At 33.3% G+C, this 20146-nt stretch overlaps 4 protein-coding genes across 10 annotated transcripts; 2 read left to right on the top strand and 2 right to left on the bottom strand.

The window, feature by feature from the left end:
• Positions 1-437: 437 nt before the first annotated feature.
• Positions 438-2618, bottom strand: LOC106163863 (von Hippel-Lindau disease tumor suppressor). Of its 5 annotated transcripts, none has more exons than XR_015335063.1 (3): positions 2294-2618; positions 1286-1649; positions 438-841 (listed from the first exon to the last, which is right to left on the bottom strand). XR_015335063.1 is itself a non-coding variant. In XM_013541564.2 (2 exons), the coding sequence occupies exons 1-2, from the start codon at positions 2616-2618 to the stop codon at positions 1489-1491; spliced, it is 486 nt and encodes a 161-aa protein (XP_013397018.2). In that variant the 3' UTR covers positions 438-1488. The 5 variants fall into 5 exon arrangements, 1 of the variants encoding a protein (XP_013397018.2); XR_015335061.1 differs by having other exon boundaries at positions 438-844; XR_015335060.1 differs by having other exon boundaries at positions 1144-1649.
• Positions 2619-2744: 126 nt separating this feature from the next.
• Positions 2745-6735, top strand: LOC106163861 (ubiquitin-conjugating enzyme E2 T). 2 transcript variants are annotated; one of them, XM_087015527.1, is made up of 6 exons: positions 2745-2917; positions 3320-3389; positions 3723-3840; positions 4140-4238; positions 5173-5259; positions 5395-6735. In XM_087015527.1, exons 1-6 carry the CDS (start codon positions 2809-2811, stop codon positions 5515-5517), a joined length of 606 nt encoding a protein of 201 aa, XP_086871653.1. In that variant the 5' UTR covers positions 2745-2808; the 3' UTR covers positions 5518-6735. The 2 variants fall into 2 exon arrangements, with proteins under 2 accessions (XP_086871653.1, XP_086871660.1); XM_087015534.1 differs by having other exon boundaries at positions 3735-3840.
• Positions 6736-7068: 333 nt separating this feature from the next.
• On the bottom strand, positions 7069-10521 carry LOC106163864 (transmembrane protein 263-B). The gene is made up of 3 exons (XM_013541565.3): positions 10230-10521; positions 9726-9828; positions 7069-9215 (listed from the first exon to the last, which is right to left on the bottom strand). The coding sequence occupies exons 1-3, from the start codon at positions 10269-10271 to the stop codon at positions 8998-9000; spliced, it is 363 nt and encodes a 120-aa protein (XP_013397019.1). The 5' UTR covers positions 10272-10521; the 3' UTR covers positions 7069-8997.
• Positions 10522-10633: 112 nt separating this feature from the next.
• Positions 10634-19838, top strand: LOC106163859 (adenosine deaminase 2). 2 transcript variants are annotated; one of them, XM_013541561.2, is made up of 9 exons: positions 10634-11070; positions 11935-12084; positions 13424-13490; positions 13776-13986; positions 14551-14678; positions 15128-15333; positions 15600-15757; positions 16238-16440; positions 18039-19838. In XM_013541561.2, the coding sequence occupies exons 1-9, from the start codon at positions 10755-10757 to the stop codon at positions 18193-18195; spliced, it is 1596 nt and encodes a 531-aa protein (XP_013397015.2). In that variant the 5' UTR covers positions 10634-10754; the 3' UTR covers positions 18196-19838. The 2 variants fall into 2 exon arrangements, with proteins under 2 accessions (XP_013397015.2, XP_013397014.2); XM_013541560.2 differs by lacking the exon at positions 11935-12084 and adding an exon at positions 12116-12265 and having other exon boundaries at positions 10635-11070.
• Positions 19839-20146: the final 308 nt, after the last annotated feature.

Genomic DNA, 20146 nt, shown 5'->3' on the forward strand with positions numbered 1-20146 from the left:
GCACATCAAATTTAAGGCTAACTGGTAAAAGTTCGCATGTTCAAGTCTGATTTAACTTTTATCTTTGACAATGAGAATATTAAAAATGTCGTCCAGTCGTCAAATACAGTGTAGATATTCCTTTGCTTGGACACGCTTTCTACAGCTGGACCTCTACCTGGCTAAACCCTGGACCAGAACTAAATTTCAAAAAATTTGTGTTTCTGTGGAAAAAGCTCATGCCCAGAAATTGTAAAACACATCCATGTATTTTCCATAAAACACAGCTGTCTTACACTGTAGAATGCATTAAATTTGGTGAAGTAATTGCGCAGTCTTTATAGAGGTATTGGACATACAGTGTAGATGTCAAACTTGGCACTTGGCAAGCACGTGTATTGTGTTTGTATCTCCAAGTGCAACTTTTTTTTTGATAAGCAATAAAATACAAAAACATATGGAATGTCTTTTTCTTTTAAAAAATATATTATTTATTTTTCAATTAACATCTTAAATACAGTAAATGAAATTAAATGAAGCAAAATTAAATCTGTTTTACATATCATTTTGGACTAATGACATTCAAATGCAGATTCACTGCAGAGCAGTTCCTTTGATTGACAGATACTCAACATTGTCTCTATTCTTAAGGGGCACCATAAAGCCAACACATGAACAGGTATAGTGAGTTCTTTACAGTGCCCTGACACTCGGGGTGCCTATGACTTGACGTCCAATGAATCTGCCAACAACATGCTGCTGACAAGCTTGTACAGCACCAGGGTAGTTTGTCATCAAGAACTTCAATGACACCTGGATGGATTAATGAAACTAAATTCCACAGGAAACACTACATGCTAGTCTACTGAAATGAAAAAATAAAAAATAAAAATAAAATAAATAAAAAAACTTTGAAATTAGTCAAAAAAATTTTAAAGAATTTAATAAAATCTCTATATATTTGCCATTTGAGACAGTAACTTATGGAAACTTTTGAAACTAAACTCTGTCCTCACAAGATAAAAATCCAAATAGAAACAGCCATTGGATAACCCTCAAACCAAGTACACATACTAGTACTTTAAATAGTTCAGGCTTCATCATCTCTTTATAAAAAAAATTGCTACCAATTGGTCAAAAGACAGAGAGGTCCAGGAAAACTACCTGCACCACTCTGCTGGCCTCTTGTATGGAGTACATTCAGATTTACTGTAGATGTTACATCAACCCGGGTAGGCGTTGCAAAACGTGGTGCTTAAAGCTGGCATACTAAAGGAATATTTCACTGTCAGACCAGGTACCTAACCTCTACTTCCAACAGAGCCAAGTGCCAAGCAGGGAGACAGTGGGTACTCTTTAAGAAGAACTGGTACGTTCCCGGCAGAGCTGAATCCATGTCCCTCTGCTCTGGGGGCAGAGATCCACTTAATTACTAGTAAGGTCATCCAGTCGGTAATGAATGATCACAGTGAATTATTGGTCAATTTAGACTTTTCAATGTAGTGTATGTCATGGGGTGCTGCTTTGAACACTTTTATATGTATCATGACTTTGACACTGCATGTCAAGCAGTTCTTGTTTCAGCAACTTGGGTATGTCCAGATCTTCCATACACTCTTTAGGGAGTAGTTTCCTAAGAACCTGAATACATCTTTCCCTCAAGGAATACACTGAAAATTAAAAAATCCAACAAAATAGTATAAATGATGGAGCCATCACTAAACAAAATTGTTTTAACCATAATTTGTACAATGTGTGCTTTATGGTAGACTATGACACTGGAAAGGAAGCAAAAGTATTGTAGGTGCATCGATATATATATATATATATATATATATATATATATATATATATATATATACGCCGTAGGTTGCACTGGGTGGAACAGTTGAAGATGGTTGGTTGAATATTTTTGTAAAAAGAAAAAAAAGGGTTTCCTTATCTTTGTTCCAGTCCATCAGAAGTTCAATTATTTTTCCTCCATGGAATTATTATCTAGATGATTACCACAGTCGGTAAAAATCAAATAAGCTGCTTGCAATGTACTGATTTTAGTACCAGTATATATATGTATCTGCACTACTCTAGTACATGTAGTAGTAGTACTGTCCTGGGGTGAATTTTTCTTCCATTCCCCTCATGTTACTCCCCCACAATATGTTTTTTCACAGGTTAATGGTCTCCCTAACAAAATTATGATATTACCCACACAGATAAACCTTTCACATCCATTCTCCTGCACCATTATTCACTCTCATCCACTCATGCATTTGACGAATAGAAAAGTTTTGCCAGTATGTGCTTGAATATATACCTGGGATATCAATGTACGTTATGCTTCGTTCTTGTCCACCATCCCATGCTTTAGGAAAAAACACGTCCTTTTTATTTGCAGTCATGATATATTCCGTACCAGCTTCTCTGAAAACCCATGGATGTGTAACATAGGTGTCTACATAAAAGTTTCGTTGTTGAGGCGATAAATTGCAGTATTTCACTCGTTTCCCCTTATAATTTAACCAGAAAATATCAACATTTCTCGAAGTCCTGTTGCAGAATGTAACGTATGCTGGTACATCTGCGTTTTTGGACTTCAACATTGTGTTTTCACATTTCCCTTGGGTCACGTCTTCCGACATAGTTCCAAATCAAACCTGGAGTCGAGCTTCCGACTGGCAATGGGATAGACATCACCAGTTACGGTGTAAATATAATGGTGACGTCATTGAAATAGGAGCACATGCAAAATGCCGCGAAAAATGATTTGACGAATGATTTGTATCACTTATAGAAACGCGATAATTTTTGAAACACAAGGGATTTAAAAAAATGCATCGTGCTGCACGAATGAAGCGTGAGTTACAGATGTTGCAAGACTCACCACCCTATGGCATATCGTGTTGGAGTGTCGAGAACAGTATCGACCACTTGGAAGCTCGTAAGTCACATCTCTACCATAACTACCATAATCACATTCCTTTTAAATGCTAATGTCAACGTGGCCATCCATTTTCTGTTGAAAATGACCAAGATTTATCCGTTTTAATTGTCTTTAAATGATTTCAGCAAAAAGACGTGGTTAATGTAGTTTTAAGATATAAAGTGCGTGTTCAAAATCTTGTTTTTTTTTTTTGTTTTTAAACCTCCGACTTCGTCCATTTACAAAGTTAAGCTTTGTTTCAGAAAATATTTTCATCTTTTTTAGTCATACTAATTAATTAACTTGAGTTTATCTATTTCTGATGATTTATTGACATTGATAATTGCTAGTAATTTGTATATATATATATATATATATATATATATATATATATATATATATATATATTTCTACATCTAGAGATCATTGGAGGTGAAGGTACGCCGTATGAAGGAGGGGTATTCAAGCTGGATATCCACTTGCCAGAAAGGTACACCAAAACATATTAATCTGAAGTTAAAGATAAATTTTAAGAAAAAAGTACCTTCACAGCAAATATTTCAAAACATATAAAAACTACATTTTTGCTTCTTTTTTACTTATGGAAATATTTTGACAGGTTTACTCACAAGACTACTTTTTTATTTTTTGATGAGTAAATGATATCAGAAAAAAATTTGAGTATGTCATCTGTGATAATGAAAACTGAAGCATCCATGTGATGGTTCAGCAAAGAGAAGACTGAGAAGAATAGAAAAAAAGTGATTTTTGAAATTATAATTTTCAGATTGTTATAGTTTTGCTTTTGTTAAAATATTAAAAGCATTATTTCAAGGTATCCATTTGAACCTCCCAAAGTTCACTTTGTTACACCAATCCATCATCCCAATATTGATACAGTTGGGAGGATATGTTTGGATACACTGAAGATGCCACCTAAGGTACTGTATATGCTTTTATTATATCACCATATTGCCTTTTAAAATTAAAAAATCTTGTATTTTGCTTTTTATGTACAAATGCAATAGTGTGTGACACAGTGTCTGTCTCCAGAGCTGGAACCAATGCTGGAGTTGGAGCAATGTATACTGTACATCTTGTTATTCCAATAACTGGGAAGCAGCAATGTCAGTTGGCTTTAAACTCACAGTGATTAACAATCTGTCTTTCCTGTTTCTTTTGTTTTTTTTTCTAACAATTATATCTTGTACTTAATCTATTATCATTTGACCCTTAACAGGGAGCTTGGAAACCAGCCTTAAACATATCCACAGTTCTCACATCTGTACAACTGTTAATGGCAGAACCTAACCCTGAGGATCCACTCATGACTGACATTGTAAGTTACCACATGGTGCAATGAAAACATTTTTTCAATCCAGTGACTGTTGTTTCATGAGTTTGTCGTGATATCTTTTGGAATGTTTGATTATATTCCTGACATAATTGAACCAGAAACCTATATAAACAGTAAAAAGCATCATAGAAACAGACTAGTTCGAGAAGAATTTCATCAGCTGTGTGTATCATAAGAGTAAGCGTTAAGTGATTTTCTTCAATCAACAGCTAATATTGAAATTGTTTACAAGTTTAGGTAATAGCAATATTAGTTGTTGATTGAAGAAAATCACTTTACACTTACGAATAGTCTGTTGTTAATTTCTTTATAAAAAAAAAGGCAAGTCAGATGTCAAACACTAATAACTGTAACATATCCATTCTAAGCGACCATTCCCAAAGATATTTGGATCGATCTATCTCCACGGGGAGTCTCGCTAAATTGCTATCTGCTATCGGGTGAGGCTGAGTGTGCAAGAAAGTTAATTACCCCCCTTGCTGATTTGGTGTGACAGGCATTTAAGCCTCTTAAGCTGATAACAATTTAGCTTGAACCCCCAGGGAGTTAAGTTGATCCAGATGGATCGATCTAGGCATGGGAACCCAGTCTAATTGACTGGTACTTTGCCAACTTATTATAAGTTTAAGGTTTGTGTTATGTTCCAGTTTATCAAGTAAATGCAGATAGATTATGTCTGAATAATTTGTCATGTTGGACTTGTATTTATAATCAGTGTTTTTCTTTTACCATGTCATACTGATAGATGTGATGTATAAAAAGCCACCTGTTCATTATGAACACAGTTGTTATCTGATATTGCCATAAATTGTGTGTAATATGGTTATATCTGGTGAGTGAATTTGAACAATAAAGAATGTCAGACCAGTCTGTTGATATGGACTTGGTACATACTTGCATGACTTGACTGTTTTAGGCCAGTGAGTTCAAGTACAACAAGCCTTTGTTTATAAGGAATGCTAAAGAATGGACTGCCAAATATGCTAAAGACTTGCTTGCAAAGGTAATGTGTCAAATCTTTTTATTTATTTCAATTATTTAATCAAGAGTCCTGCCTGAAAAAGGGTTAATGTAAAAGTACTACTAAAACAATGCATGGAATTTTTTTATACTTCTGTTTGTCATTTTATAATTGCAGGATAAAGAAAACCAGTCTCAATCAATTAACCAAAAAGACCAAATATCACCAAATGACAATGGAACTAAAAGAAAAATCCTTGCAGCAGACAGTGTAGCAGATTATAAAAAGACAAAAAATTAACTTATCTTATATTCTCCATTGGAAGAAGTTCAAAACACATTTTATATGGTGCTGCTTTGATCCAAAACACTTGGGTATTGAAATATGCGAGACTGCAATTCTCAAGTGATTTGTACACTCAGAAATTCTGCATAAGAGGTATTAAGCAATGTGTGCAATGAGTGCAATGAGTGAATATTGCAGAAAATAAACCAAAACCGGACTGCATGGACATTATAGAAAACTACACATCTAATGCCACATTCCCTAATTGTATTCCAGAAGATCCTTTGTATAGGAGGGATTTCAGGTGGAGACACATTATTTAAACATTTATACAAAAGGACTGGATTTTTATTTTATTTATTTATTATTATTATTATTTTTTTTTTTTTTGACACATGCTTTTATTCTGGGAATTGTTTTAATTTTTGTTATACTATTGGACATCAACACTTCTTTTGTTGTTGTAAATATATAATTTATTTCTCTATATAAACATATAACTGTGAACATAATACTGGGAACAATAATATGTTAATGAGTAACCATTCCAAAACCCAAGAAATGTATTCTGTATGGCATATATATACAAAAGGAAGAAAAGATTCGAAGAAAAAAAAATGTTGATAAAAACATTTTCTTCACAATAAATTGCCTAATATGCATGACTTGGCTATTATCACCGACTCTTTGAACCTTTTTTTTTTACTATTTAAATGACACTAAGTAAAGTTGCCAATACATATGTACAGAGACCAGAACATGTTGACTAGAAGTACTATGTAAAGGCCATTATGCTGAAAGTATAAATGCAATAACATGATCTTAATAGATTACTGATGAACCATTGACTACTGAAAAATTGCAACATCTGGTGACTTGCAATTGACAGGCCTTCCATTAAAAGGATAACAACTCTTCATATGAGATTCGAAATTCTGCAATAAATACATTGCTACTAACAAATGTTAAGAATGTTAGCATTCCTAACAGTGGGCTAACGAGTCTGAGGGTCAAATATATAGCCCACCCACTTGAAAAGTTCCCCACCAGGAATCTATACAATATCTATTAGGGGATTGGATGGCAAGCTTTTTAGTGGATTGCCATATTTGACCCTCAGACTAGTTAGTCCACTGTTCTGAATGCAGCCATAGCAATATAATAAATTCCATTTTACCACAAGAATGGTGAAATCTGTGCATACCATCTGATCATGTGAACCTTCATAGATGGCTACACTCCTAATTTACTTTTCAGAAATTATTACAAAAACCAAACTTAAAAAAATAGGCCAACATTGATTCTCATAAAGGATTCACTAACTATTGAAAAGTAAAAGAAAAATGACGATTACCCCAGGAATATTCTTTTCATGGCACTTTTCCCATCAAAATGAAGAGCTGTCATCCCTTTAATCAATTTAAATGTACTATGAGGGATTGAAAACCCACACGTTAATCTAAGAGCTTTTACTACTGTAGTAATGGCAAACAACCGACTTCTCGAATGTATTGTGTTACCACTGAGCATTCATGTGCTAAGCCTGCAAGGAGTGAAAGTCTGACATTTTAAGTGAGATCATTTAGATGTATTTATGAAACCTTTATATATTACAGATCATTATAACACCGAGGATACAATATCCCATGGCAAATATATCTATGCATAAAATCTACACATACTGACAAAATAATTGTGCAGGTCAAATGGTTGGATTCTGAACATTGAAGGCAATAGCACCCATTCAATCATGCCTTTTCACAATGACAAGATTTCTCTTTTTTAAAGAAAAAAATTGAAAATATTTAAAGTACTATTCTTGCAACATGCTTATATTACTTAACACCAATTCCAGGAAACATGCAACTTACGAATTTTCAAAATAGAATAAGCATCACAGATTTTTATGCACCATTGTTTATGATTGTTTTTATTTACATCATTCACCTACAACACTTACAAAAAAAGGAACACCTTTAGAGTTTAGAAGTTTAGAAACATTCTATACAAATTGATTTTACTACCCTATGTCAATTTTGAATTGGAGCATAATTCCAAGTTTTAACATCAATTGACAAGTTTCCTCTAAGTTAAAATGTAAGCAAAATGCAAATGATATTCTTGTCAAAGTGCAGTGAATAAATGATGATCATTTATAAATAAATGGGGACGGTTTGCTAAAATGATGTTCATATCTACATCAAACAACTGCATAGATTTCCATGAAATATGATGCATCAAGGCTTACAGCCATAATTACAGCCATACAAGATGATAAGAGTTAACAGCTAATAACAAATGCCAATCCAATCCAATTGCTTACAACAACCTGGTTTGAAACAGGTTCTTTCAGATAAGTTAAAATCTAACATCATATTCATTTACTTGTTCTAAAGGATATGCCAGTAGAACTAGAAGCTTATAAATGCAAATAACTATTCAAAAATGCAAAATTCCTGCAATGATCTCTGCAACATGGAAATTAATCATTTTTGTAAGAAAGGGATTGTCTGCAAAGATAGTTCCCTATTTATAATTTAGTGATTGACCTTTAAAATTTAGGCATTAAGTTGAACATATTTCCTGTTTCCTATACTAGGGCAATCTGAAGGCATCTGACCCATTCATTTGTTGCAATTGATTGCCGATACACAGCATTTAAGATTTAAGACATACAAGACTGAAAACAAAATGATAAAATGAATGTGACCTTTTACCTGCATGGGTTGCTTCGATTTCATGTTCTATTTTCAATTTTACATAATACTCCTTAAGTAAAATATAACACTCCTTTAAGTTGCACAGTGTAGGATTTTACAGTAAAAAATGATCAAACTTTTGAAAAACATGAATTTATTGGGGTAAACAGTATTTTTTTGCAAATAACCAACATCTGATCATTCTTTCCTGACATTCAACCATAACTCAAAAACAATCTGGGGAAATTAAAAAGTACTTGACCTTACTTCAGCAATAATCTTTCAAATTCTGCCATCCCTCAAGTTCCATTCTTGCACAATTTAGAACTATTCCAAGGTGGTTAATGGGTGAAATGGTATATCAGAAAGTGGTAAACTCGTTTTTTTTCTTATTGTTCTCTTTTTGAAATTATTCTTGATATTTATCTTTTAAAAAATGGTAGAGTATTACTTAGTCCTCAGATAATTTTAGCAGGATAAGTTTAGTGGTGTATGTACTTACTAGGTGTGTAAAATCCTACACTTAGTTACTTAAAGCGCCATTCTTTCATTTTTGCCAGTAAAACTGAGTGAAGTAAACTGCAAATGAGTTAATAACAGACTCGGGCCATTTTCATAATCACCAAGGTATTAAGCATTGTCTGATAAATATCTATATACCTTGTGTAAGTTAAAAACATTTTTGCATTTTTATAATGCATGCACCAAAATAAATTGTTTCATCAGAAAAAATCTGTTTTTGACACGTAAAGTGGAGTTTAAAAATAACTTCTTAACATATTTCAGTTTCATTACTTCAATCACTTTTGTCCTTCTTTGAAAGACCTGGTAATTTGTTGACTACTGGAACTTTACTGGCAACAGCTTGAGACCCACTGACTACTGCAGCTCCTACATTATAGCCTTTACTTGCTGCCCACTTTACACCTCCAACTCCCAGTCCGACAGCTCCAGTTGCTGTATTGAAAACGCCACTAGATAGTCGCCACACCATTCCTGGTGATTGCTGGGGTTCTGAATTTGAATTTGATAATTCTGATATGAAAAGTAAGTTTTTATTTCAATGGAAATCACATGAGATCAGTCTGTTGGCAATACCCAATATCTTACAAGACTAGAAAATGTGTGAAAATCTGTAAAGGTGGACTTATAAATTTTCAGCAATGTGGTGAAATTCTACGCAATGCATATCATCCTAGGAAGCTGTGGGACACCCACTGTGGAGAAAATGACCAAAAAATATTTGTGAATGAATTCAGAAAGTAAAGGTCTAGCAAATGATGTTGAATCTGACATATATGACACTAAAATAAGTTTGCTGCACAAAATAATTTTTTCATTTTAATGTAATGACTTCATACATTTCTACATTTGACTCATTTGACTAATGTTGCCTATCATACAGTATGATGAATAAATTAACAAAAATTAGAGGTTTGGTGATCTATTAGAAGATGAAAACTATCAAATTGTGAATATAATACTAGTAGGCTATTAATGGGAACAATGAGAAAAAATATTTACCCTCTACATTATCTGTTTTCTTGTCAGCACTGTACTCAGGAGCATCAGTCTCTTTCACATCATTGGGATCTAATATAACCTCAACCTGTTCTGAAGCAGGTTTCTGTTTAAGAATAATAGTAAGAACAAGAATAATAATAATAATAGTAAGAACAAGAATAATAATAGAAGCAAAAAAGAGGGGGTATAGTATAATGTGGAAAAGAGTAATCTGGATATATGTTAAAGTGAAAAATATGCAACCTAGGGGGTGTCACTAAATTCCAAATTATTTTTAATTATCAAAATATTATTTAAAAAATCAAAATTACTTTTTTTTACTCTGTAACCAAAATTAAATTTGGCTTGAACACAAATTTTGAAAACACAGTGGCCCCATTCAGAATAGGCGACTTATCATTATGTGATATGTTAACGTCAGTGTTTTATCAATCGCTGTACTACAATCCTCTACAACAACATCATGATAAATCAAAGGTCAGTTTACAAGTATACCTTTCTCACCTTAACAATGCACGAGTAAACAGAGGATACCCATCCAGACATGGTTGATGGAAAAACAATCGCCACGTACGCACTCGTTGTTTTGGTTGCCTGCAATCGTCGTCCCTTGTCCCTTGCTTCGGCAGTGGACGGCCTAGATTGCGGATATCTTTACCCACACAACCTAAGTTTCGGCTTGCAGTTACACGTTTCGATTGATATGGATGTTTTTAACCTTCACCAACTGCAAAAAATTGCGGTATAGCGATTCTTTTTTTTTCTCAGCACTATTTTGAACTCAAGTTGCGGCTCCTCTTGTTTACGTGGCTGCGAAATGTGAATGCCGGCCTGATTGGTCAAACCACAAGCTTCTACTTGTTTCAACCCAATCAAAGCCATGGTGAGAAATTGCTTAAGCATTGGATAAAATTTCACCTTCACAAGGTCGACAAGAGGTCAGGTTGTGAGAATTACAGCAAGCTTACTTTTCGTTAGACACTTTAGGTGGCGGATATTCGCTATCTTTCTTCCAGCAAATCAAGCACTATGTTTTATGTTTTACATGTGCTACTTTGGGTGATAACATGTTATTGTATCCATCCATCAATCGCTGTGAACAATGGCACATATTTACAACAGAGGGCAAAGCTGTTATTGACAGAACACTCTATGCGAACAGGAGGGAAAATAGAATTGACAGATAAGGAAAAGACTGTCAACACGGTCCTGATGAACCACAAATCTGAAGAAATCCGCCATGGCAAAAAAACCGGCTTTTATCCAGCCGCCCTACATTTTTTCTATTCCAAGGCATATATTGAAGATAGTGAAATATATGATATTGTAAGGAGAATGCCAAAAGGTAAGGACTAAAGGTCAGCTTGCACTTGCACTAAATATACATACTACTCCCCAAGTATTGCTCCTGAAATAGCTCTAGGGATTCATTGCACTTTGACACACATGTTGTAAATGATGATATACTGTTAAGGTACTCAGTACTTAGTCTGGGGGTAAGACAAACATTCAGAAGTCCGGTTTAAATCGTATGTTACCTAAAGTAACTGTGCAAGATATGTTGTACATGAGCATTACGTGTACTTTAGACACTGTTAACTGTCATTGAACAAAATGCTTTTGTTTTATTTTACACAGTATCTTTTAAGAATTTATAAGTAAGAACTCTGTATATATTTTAAACTGGAATGACAAATAGATTGTATAAGAAAATTAGTTTAGGAGAAATAATAACATAGAAACACATTTTGCATTATAAGATGTAAAACAAAATGAACAAAAAGCATATAATGAAGATTTTCAGGTATAAGACATTTCCTGTTTTAGACTGGATTCCCATGCTTAGATTGATCCAAATATCTGTGGGAATGGTCCCTTAGACCTCATTCCCATAAAAGCACCATCTGTCTAGTGGATCAACCCAACTCTGCGCAGACTCTGGCAGTCAGCTTTATTGAATGACATGCCTCTTTTTGCTTCCAACAAACTTGTATAATCATTAGCTGCTCTGTATTCTACTTAAAGCCAGGAGGAGTGTTAATCTGTTAAACTGATTGCACTCAGCATGAATCTCTGCAGAGTTGGGTTGATCCATATAGACCATTTTGTTTATGGGAATCTGCCATTAAAAATATGATTTGTCATTGGTCTTTTTCATTGATTCCTATTTCCTACAATGATTCTGTTATCACATATTTCTTTAATCCAGGTGCTGCTTTATCACTGCACGATGTAACAATGGTTGATGTTGATTGGTTGGTTAAGAATGTCACATACAGACCAAATGCATATATGTGCTTTGACCAAACTACAGGAAAACTCCATTTCCACTTTTTCAACACCCTCCCAATGAGTCAAGGTAACTATAAAATGCTTTTTGTGATTTGTAGGAGCAGCTCTCCATCTGCACGATGTGTCTTTGGTTGATGTACAATGGCTGGTGAAGAATGCCACTTATAGACCCCACGCTTGCATGTGCAACAACACAAAAACAGGAATCCTCCATTTTCGGTTCTTCACTTCTATACCATCTAATCCAGGTACTATTTTCTTTTTTTCTGTGGGAGCAATTGCTAGAACCCAGTTGAACTTAACGAAGTTACTTATATATTTGGTAAAGATAAGAAATGTATTTATTTTCTCAAAATTTATGATGGGGTTGGCTAAAATATTTGAAAGACCTCAAAGTTTTATAAATCAAAATAGTCAATAAAAGAAATAAATTATGTTAATGAAGTTTGCACTTTCTGAATTTTACTGGTTAATTGGTACTGTTCCTTGTTTTGGATAGATTGTAAAGGTGGTAGTATGATCTGTAAATCAAACTGAGTATTGATTACAGAAAAAAGCAATTGAGTGCACTGCATATTTACTTGTACTAATAGCTGGATCACCATCTCTAGACATGTGTAGCATATGTAACAGTTTCCAAGGGGGAGGGTATCTTTTCTGTTCTAAAGTGGACCTCAATTGCAAAATTCACATGTGATAATATAAAAGCCAGGTGAAGTTTTGATGAAGGCTGGACCTTTTTCTTGGCAAAAGTGTGTCTTCTATGAACCTCATATCTTTTTCAAGGCCACAGGCCTGGGTAGTATCCTTGTATGATACAATCTTGTTTAGGGTAAGGGGTGATCCAGAGTTACGAACAGGTTACATTCTGATAGGTTGTACGCAAGTACACTGTCACAGTATGCAGTATATAGTATTAAATAGGTATGTCATGGCAGGTTTTAGAGTTTCCCCATGAATACAGAGCTGTATATGATTTACTAGATTAGTCTGCATACTGTAGGCTTAGAAAAGTTCAATGGTTTCTGATTACACATAAACTAACCATACTAAACTACAACCAGTGTTTGCATCTTAGGAAAATTAGTTGCTGGACCGAAAGTTCAGCTATCTTGAAAAGTAGCTTGCTCGAATGTCTGCCGGGTGGGAAAACTTCTCAACCTGTTCTGAAAGTTGTCGGCCCCAGTCCAGCCTTAATTTCTAACACTGACTACAACCATCAACAATCCTTGCAAACTTTATTTAGTGCCAAAGCACAGCCATAAGTAGGCCTATTATTAAATTTTTAACAAATTCCATATCAATGGTTTGAAGTATAAAAGTAGTAAAACACATTTCACATTTGAAAAGATGTTTTTATTGATATCAAATCGATTTTAATAAATTTCCAAATTTGAATATTACAGATTGCCCTTGGAAAACACTGGAGTCATGGAGACTAGCTTATGGAAATACTACAGAGTTTGATGAAGTGTAAGTATTTTTCTTGTGATTTGAACTGACTGTTAAGTAAAATAAGTTGCAGTGCCTTTACATATGAGGTTTGACTAAAGACTTTGAAATCTAATTTCTCTTTAGAGTTTTGTTGTTGAAACTGGTCATAAATGTGATGGCTAAAGCAAAGCTGACTGATGTTAAAATACTTTTTTTTCTTCAAAATTTATAAGCAATCTGTTCAATAGGAAATGAAGTGTATGCATAAAATGATGACTTTATTTTTGTAAATCTTTGACTCTCGGTTTCTTTCTTTGAATTTAGACTGTACAGACATATGACCCTAAATGTACCAGACCCGCACAAAGCATATCCAACTCAAAACATTGTCTGGCAAAAGTTTCTAGATGCTCTAGATTCAGCTACAGGTCTAATCATGTACGCTCCAGTATTCAAGGATTACTTCTATGAGGCCCTAAAAGAGTTTTATGAAGACAATGTACAGTATATTGAAGTCAGGTGTTTGCTCTCAGAGGTAGATATGGGAACAGCGTATACCTTTATTTATGTTCATATATTTATATTTGACACCTGGTAAATAACATTGTAGCATATATTTGGAGGTTTAGTATGCATGTAATGCAGACATGATTGATAAGTAAAAGGTGCATGTCCTACCTTTTTAACACGCAGATGTGCTGATTCACTTATTCAGTTTATATATGTTGTTGTAATTGAAATAGATATTCCTAAAATATCATTGTTTTTTACTTGAATGCACACAATGCATGACAATGTACCAAAATCTCTCTGTAAGTAACATTTTCTTTCATTTTCTTGTGAAAAACATGTATTGAGTAATTTTGCTTTGTAAAAGACAAGTCAAACCTGTTTGCAGCCAGCCCTATAATTATGGTATCCTTGGTTAAAGCACTTCTGTTTGATTACCTGTACAAAACCAGATGCATTTCTGGGCACCAACAGGTAGCAACATAGGTATAGTGGAGTAACCTCCATTAGAAAGGATCCTATCCAGGTAGATTGAATGTTTTTAACTGGAAATCCTCTTATGTTATTACTGTTTTATTATGATTCACAGGTGTATGAATTGGATGGCACTACCCATGATAAAGATTGGATAGTAGAGACTTACAGTGAAGTTGCAGAAAAATTTGTCAAGGATTTTCCAGATTTCTCAGGAGCAAAAATTATTTATTCTGTGATCAGGTTTGTTTGAATTCTGAAAGATGTGATGACAGTGGAACACATTTCTCTTTAATGTTTCATTAAATTTGATGTATTTGCATGTCATAAGGTCTGATATTGGCTGCAGTGGTCTAATATTGGCTGCATTTCAAATTAAAATGCTGTCAGCTGCATTTTGCATTGTTCATGATTGGTACGAAATCAGACCCAGTATTCTGGTGTTAAGTTATCTCAATCTAGGATGTGAACTATCAGCTGATAGCATATTTGATATCCATTTGATAAGTGCCTTTGAAATCAACCAGTGTTTGAGATTATGCAGAGTTTTGAATAAATAAATGATAATAAATTTATTAAGTAAAAAATAATAGCCAATCTATGCGATGATAGTCTGAATTGTACATTTTGCAAATCAAAGAGAAATACAAACATTTCCCTTCTCATGTTTTATTTACATTGTTGTCTTTTAGGAATGTTCCAAAAGTGGATGTTGGATTGGCTGTCAAGGAAGCCATTAGGTTACATCAGAAATATCCAACGCATTTTGTTGGTTTTGATCTGGTAGGACAAGAAGATCCAGGTCATCCATTGCTTTATTACCTCAATGAATTGCTGTATCCGTCACAGCAGAACCCACCTATAGACCTTAAGTATTTCTTTCATGCTGGGGAGACTGGTGAGTTCATTAATATATTATTTAGTCATGTATCTTACTGTAGCACTTCCTTCATTGATGTTTACAAATGTCAGATGGTATCATACAGAATACTTCTAAGGCACTGCATTAAGTGCTTCATATGTAATACCAAACATCAATTAAATTAACTTTGTATTAATCCCTTGAAACATTAACATACAGTTTAAGCCCAAGTAAAAGAGTGGTATGAATAAAGATATATTAAAAAGATCTCTGACTCCAAGCATGCTTTCATTTCTTTACAGACTGGGAAGGAACCCATATAGACAATAATTTAATTGATGCATTACTTTTGAACTCTTCACGTATTGGCCATGGTTTCGCTATCACCAAACATCCTGAGGCTTTAGAATTGATCAGGGAAAAGGATGTGCCTCTAGAAGTCAATCCCATTTCTAATCAGGTAGAGTTTTAGTTTGCCACAACAAGATGATGGCTGGTATAATTATAAATTTGGAATAATACAGCCATGAAGGATGAACTGTTTAATGCATATGTGTCTCCATTACATTGTTCATGTATGTTTTTGTTCTTAAATACATTTTCGTGGTATTTTAAGCCATTTGTATTCATCCTATAACAAATAAGCTATGTGTTTGTTGTAGATCAAATTTGTCTGTTGTTGAGTTGAAAATTGCTGAAAACAGTCTTTTAAAAACTGTATGACTGTTCAGCTTGCCTTGAAATTTACTTTTCTTTGAATTTCATTGTTAAATAACTGTGTGTAATTTTTGTTGTCTACCTTTCATAAGGTGTTTGTTTTATGCATTTAATCTTCTAAGATATTAAAATATAGTGTTATGGAAGTGTGACCCTGGACTAAAAGCTTATTTTTCATTTTATTTTGCTCTTTTTTTTCTGTGAAGATTTTTTTCCTTTATAGGTTCTAGGTCTGCTTGATGACCTTAGAGTTCACCCAGCTTCCTTCTTGCTAGCAAATGGCTACCCTGTCGTGATTAGTTCAGATGACCCCTCAGTATGGGGTGCTACTGGTCTATCTGATGATTTTTATGAAGTTTTCATGGGTGTAGCTGGGGAGAATGCTGATCTTGCAACTATGAAGCAACTAGCCCTGGATTCTATCAGGTGAGGTGATTTTTGAAGTTCACAACAAGGAAATCGTGTTTTATTTATTTATATTTGTACTAATTACTATTTAACAGACAAGATTAATTACCTAAAAATTATGTAATAATCTCTTGGAACTTTATATAGTATGTACTGTAAGTGTTCTGATTACTATGTTGTCAATGTTGCCATCTGACATATCTGTAGTTCACCATGTGAATGACGAATCATTTTAATTTTATTCTAGGACAATTCCCCCCTCGGATGATCACCCCCCTCCCCCCAAGCAATATATATTTATATACAAGTATATAGTAAAGAGTGTGATAACAAAACAGTTCAAAACATTTCATCCATTTCATTAATTTTTCATTGTGGCAATACAACTTCATCATTGAAAAACTTATTTTATAACAAATTCTTTTTACATTGAGTACAAGTGCAGAAAGTATTATTAAATATCTAATCAAAGTATAACCACCTATCCTCCAGGTAAAGGTGGGGTAAACAGATGAACAGGTTAACATATTTTATGAATATTTTTAGTGTGGTGGGTAGGTTGGTAGTAGTCGAGCAATGCATTAAAAGCACCAGATAATCAAAGGGATACCTGGATAAGGGAGAAAAACTGTTTACCCCACCTCTCCCTAGAGATGCATCTTGATTCAAGGATTACTTAATCAATGAAGCAATTAAAAGTAACAGTTAATTTATCAAAGGGTTACCTGGATGAGTGTGATCATCTGTTTACTCCACCCTTACCTGGAGATATGCATTGATCAGATTTTTAATGAAATTTTCTGTACTGCTATTTCTAAATTTTTTTGTACTTGTACTCCATGAAAATAATTTGTTTAATAAAATTAATATTCTGTATCCTCGAGTTGCATCAGCACACTAAGAAATATTCCTAGAATTCATAAAAAAAATTTAATACTCTTTACTTCATATTTGTAAATAAATATATATTCTTGGGGGAGGGGGGGGGGGGGGGGTCCAGGGGAATTGTCCTAATACCTTTTATTTTACTTCAAATTTATTTAGTAGATTTTGGATAAAGATTTACTTAGTAGTTTTTGGGTAAAGATTCCCATGGATATAAAACTCTGTGCTAGTTACATTTTCTGAATGTTCAGATCCAGGGCTTGACAAAATATTTTAGGCATTTCTTAAATCTAATATAAAAATTTGGGTGTGAGTGGGCTCTCTGAAACCTTATTTATATCAGGCAAATGGTCCATTAGCAAGCCACTTAAATTTGAGGGCAAGGATGACTTAAATTTTAGACTAACATCAGAAATAACTTGGTATGTCAAGCCCTGTAATAGCACATGGTTGAAATCGGTAGTGACTATGCAATAAAACTTTATGTAATAATACATCAAAATTGACAAAATATTTTGTTTACTTCAATTGTTACATTTTTGGACTGTTTTATAATGTAACTGTTTTTGTCAGTATTGTAATGAATGTGTCTGTTGGGGAGCTTTACTGCTATGTTCTCAGGCTTGATGAAGTTAGCAATGCATTTTCTTGTCAAATAGTTTTCATATTGACTGACAGTTTTGTATTTATGACTTATTTTGTATTTCTGCACGATTTTATTTTGGTCATAGGTACAGTGCAATGACAGATACAGAGAAGAAAGCAGCTGTTGATTTATTTAATAGCAAGTGGATGAAATTTATTGATGAAACTATCCAAAAATATGTGAAGAAGCCTGTTGAAATCTATGATGAGTTTAAAGAAGTGGAAGAAATTACAGGATATTGATGAACATGTTTCATAAGTTAATTAAGAATTACAATATTTTTGTATGCATATTTAATATGTTCTCTTTTTAATTTAAAATGGAATGTTTGAGTATTAATTCAAGTTTTGTTGTTGTAAAAATTTTTTTAAGTTACAGGTATATTTGATTTTATCTTGTTTTATTCTGGATATTGTAAGATGCACCCATGAATCTTGTTTGTTTTTATTGATCATGTTGAAAAGTTGTAAGAATATTCCCACTTGGAATTCCAATCCTGCTAGTGTTGCAATTTTAGTAAGAAGTTCAGCTTTAAGTTGTCATGTTTCAATCTGTTTTACAGCTATTATTCTTCAAATGTGCCATAATTTCACATAAAAAGATATTATGATTTTTTTCTTTGACAATCACAATAGTGAAATTTTAACTGTATGTACATTATTGGGATTTTAATTCATTTTAAGGTCCCAGTGTTTAAGGTACACATTTTTGAATACTTCCTTATAATTTTAAGCAGTAATGCATTTAGAGAACTAACTACATGGAATCAAAGGGCACTTAAGGTTCAAAACTGAACTGTTCAATTTGTTACATTTAGAAGTATTTGATTTAGATGTTTGAACAATTGTTTATGCACTAAAACTTTTTTGCCAGATATTTTAGAAATAAGCTCAGCATTAAAGGGATAATAACTCTTCGTATGAAATCTATATTTCACAATAAAAACATTGTGAATAACTCATAGAAATATAATATATTCTGTTTTACGACGAAAACAGCAGTTAAAGCTATAATTTTGATATCTGAGCTTGTCTTCAGATCACGTGACCTCTATACTCTGTTATAATCTCTTAAGAGATTTTAACAAAAAACCAAACTTTTTAGAAAAAAAACAGGGACTAACTTTGAATGTAAAAATGGATTCATTAACCATTGGTAAGCATGGGAAAATTGTTGTTCACTCCAGGAAAATTCATTTTTTGGCCAAAACGAAGAGTTATTATCCCTTTAAGTTAATAACTACAATAATGTACAATTGCTACATGTCAGCTTTGTAAAAATTTGGTTCCTTAAAATGCTAAGTTAATTTTTCCTCTGTTGTTCTGTCTAAGGAGATCTTATGATTCTGATGTTCCTTATAGTGGGATCTTATATTAAGTCAAAATTAAGGGGAATTGATGTTGAAAGATAATTGCTCTTAATTAAAGTATAAGTATTTTAGGACACTACCTTCAAATTGGGCATCTTAAATTATCTGTATTTCCACCATTTAAATGTTAATGTCAGTGTACTAATTGAAGAATTGATTATTTTAACCAAATAAGAGACTGCAAATTTTGCAAAAAAAAAAAAAAAAAAAAAAAAACAACGCTTTTTAAATTTTTTTTTATTTATGTTAGCGTAAGCCAAGTGAACAGTTACAAGCATTCCTAGTATTTTCAGTAAGAGCAAAATGCAATTAAGGAGCAGGGGTATGCATTTTATAATTTACAAAAGATTCAGAAAGTGTGGTTATGTTTTAATCAGACATAACTCTTTTCAGAACTTTTTATTATCAGCACAATGTTATTGTAAACCAAGTTCTAAAAATCTTTATGTCTGAGACGAGCATTATCATGGACAGTAGTCCAACTTTGCTTGCCTTTGTTAAATGAAAGATTTTTTTTTACAAAACTTAAAACTTATGCACTGGCAGCACTACTATTACCAAGAAATTCTTATGGAAAGTTTACATTTGAGAATTTAAATCTTTTTTTTTTGTTTTGTTTTGTACCTTCTAACATAAAATAACTGAAAAGCTATAATTCATTTTTGTGTGTTGATTTCATGCAGCTTTTCTGTGATTTTATGAAATAAAATGAATTTCATGAAGCACATGCAATGCATATTCAATTAATTGAAAATGAACTTGTACATAGGGTCAAAAACATTAAAAGTAGCTTGCACAAGGTAGGTAGATGTTTAAATCTGGCA

This window comes from Lingula anatina, chromosome 1, assembly GCF_051362555.1.
Source record: "Lingula anatina isolate TDL-2025a chromosome 1, LinAna3.0, whole genome shotgun sequence".
In the NCBI taxonomy this organism is placed as follows: Eukaryota; Metazoa; Brachiopoda; class Lingulata; order Lingulida; family Lingulidae; genus Lingula; species Lingula anatina.

What these genes read in the sequence shown, in the direction of transcription:
- LOC106163863 (XM_013541564.2), bottom strand. Translation starts at nt 2,618, where the DNA reads ATGTCGGAAGACGTGACCCAAGGGAAATGTGAAAACACAATGTTGAAG. An exon ending in AACGTACATTGATATCCCAG is followed by an intron (nt 1,650 to 2,293) that starts GTATATATTCAA and finishes TTTAATTTTCAG; the next exon opens with TGTATTCCTTGAGGGAAAGA.
- LOC106163861 (XM_087015527.1), top strand. Translation starts at nt 2,809, where the DNA reads ATGCATCGTGCTGCACGAATGAAGCGTGAGTTACAGATGTTGCAAGAC. An exon ending in ATCCACTCATGACTGACATT is followed by an intron (nt 4,239 to 5,172) that starts GTAAGTTACCAC and finishes TGACTGTTTTAG; the next exon opens with GCCAGTGAGTTCAAGTACAA. An exon ending in CTAAAGACTTGCTTGCAAAG is followed by an intron (nt 5,260 to 5,394) that starts GTAATGTGTCAA and finishes TTATAATTGCAG; the next exon opens with GATAAAGAAAACCAGTCTCA.
- LOC106163864 (XM_013541565.3), bottom strand. Translation starts at nt 10,271, where the DNA reads ATGTCTGGATGGGTATCCTCTGTTTACTCGTGCATTGTTAAG. An exon ending in TTTACTCGTGCATTGTTAAG is followed by an intron (nt 9,829 to 10,229) that starts GTGAGAAAGGTA and finishes ATTCTTAAACAG; the next exon opens with AAACCTGCTTCAGAACAGGT. An exon ending in GAAAACAGATAATGTAGAGG is followed by an intron (nt 9,216 to 9,725) that starts GTAAATATTTTT and finishes ATTCAAATTCAG; the next exon opens with AACCCCAGCAATCACCAGGA.
- LOC106163859 (XM_013541561.2), top strand. Translation starts at nt 10,755, where the DNA reads ATGTTTTATGTTTTACATGTGCTACTTTGGGTGATAACATGTTATTGT. An exon ending in ATTATTTATTCTGTGATCAG is followed by an intron (nt 14,679 to 15,127) that starts GTTTGTTTGAAT and finishes GTTGTCTTTTAG; the next exon opens with GAATGTTCCAAAAGTGGATG. An exon ending in TCAATCCCATTTCTAATCAG is followed by an intron (nt 15,758 to 16,237) that starts GTAGAGTTTTAG and finishes TTTCCTTTATAG; the next exon opens with GTTCTAGGTCTGCTTGATGA.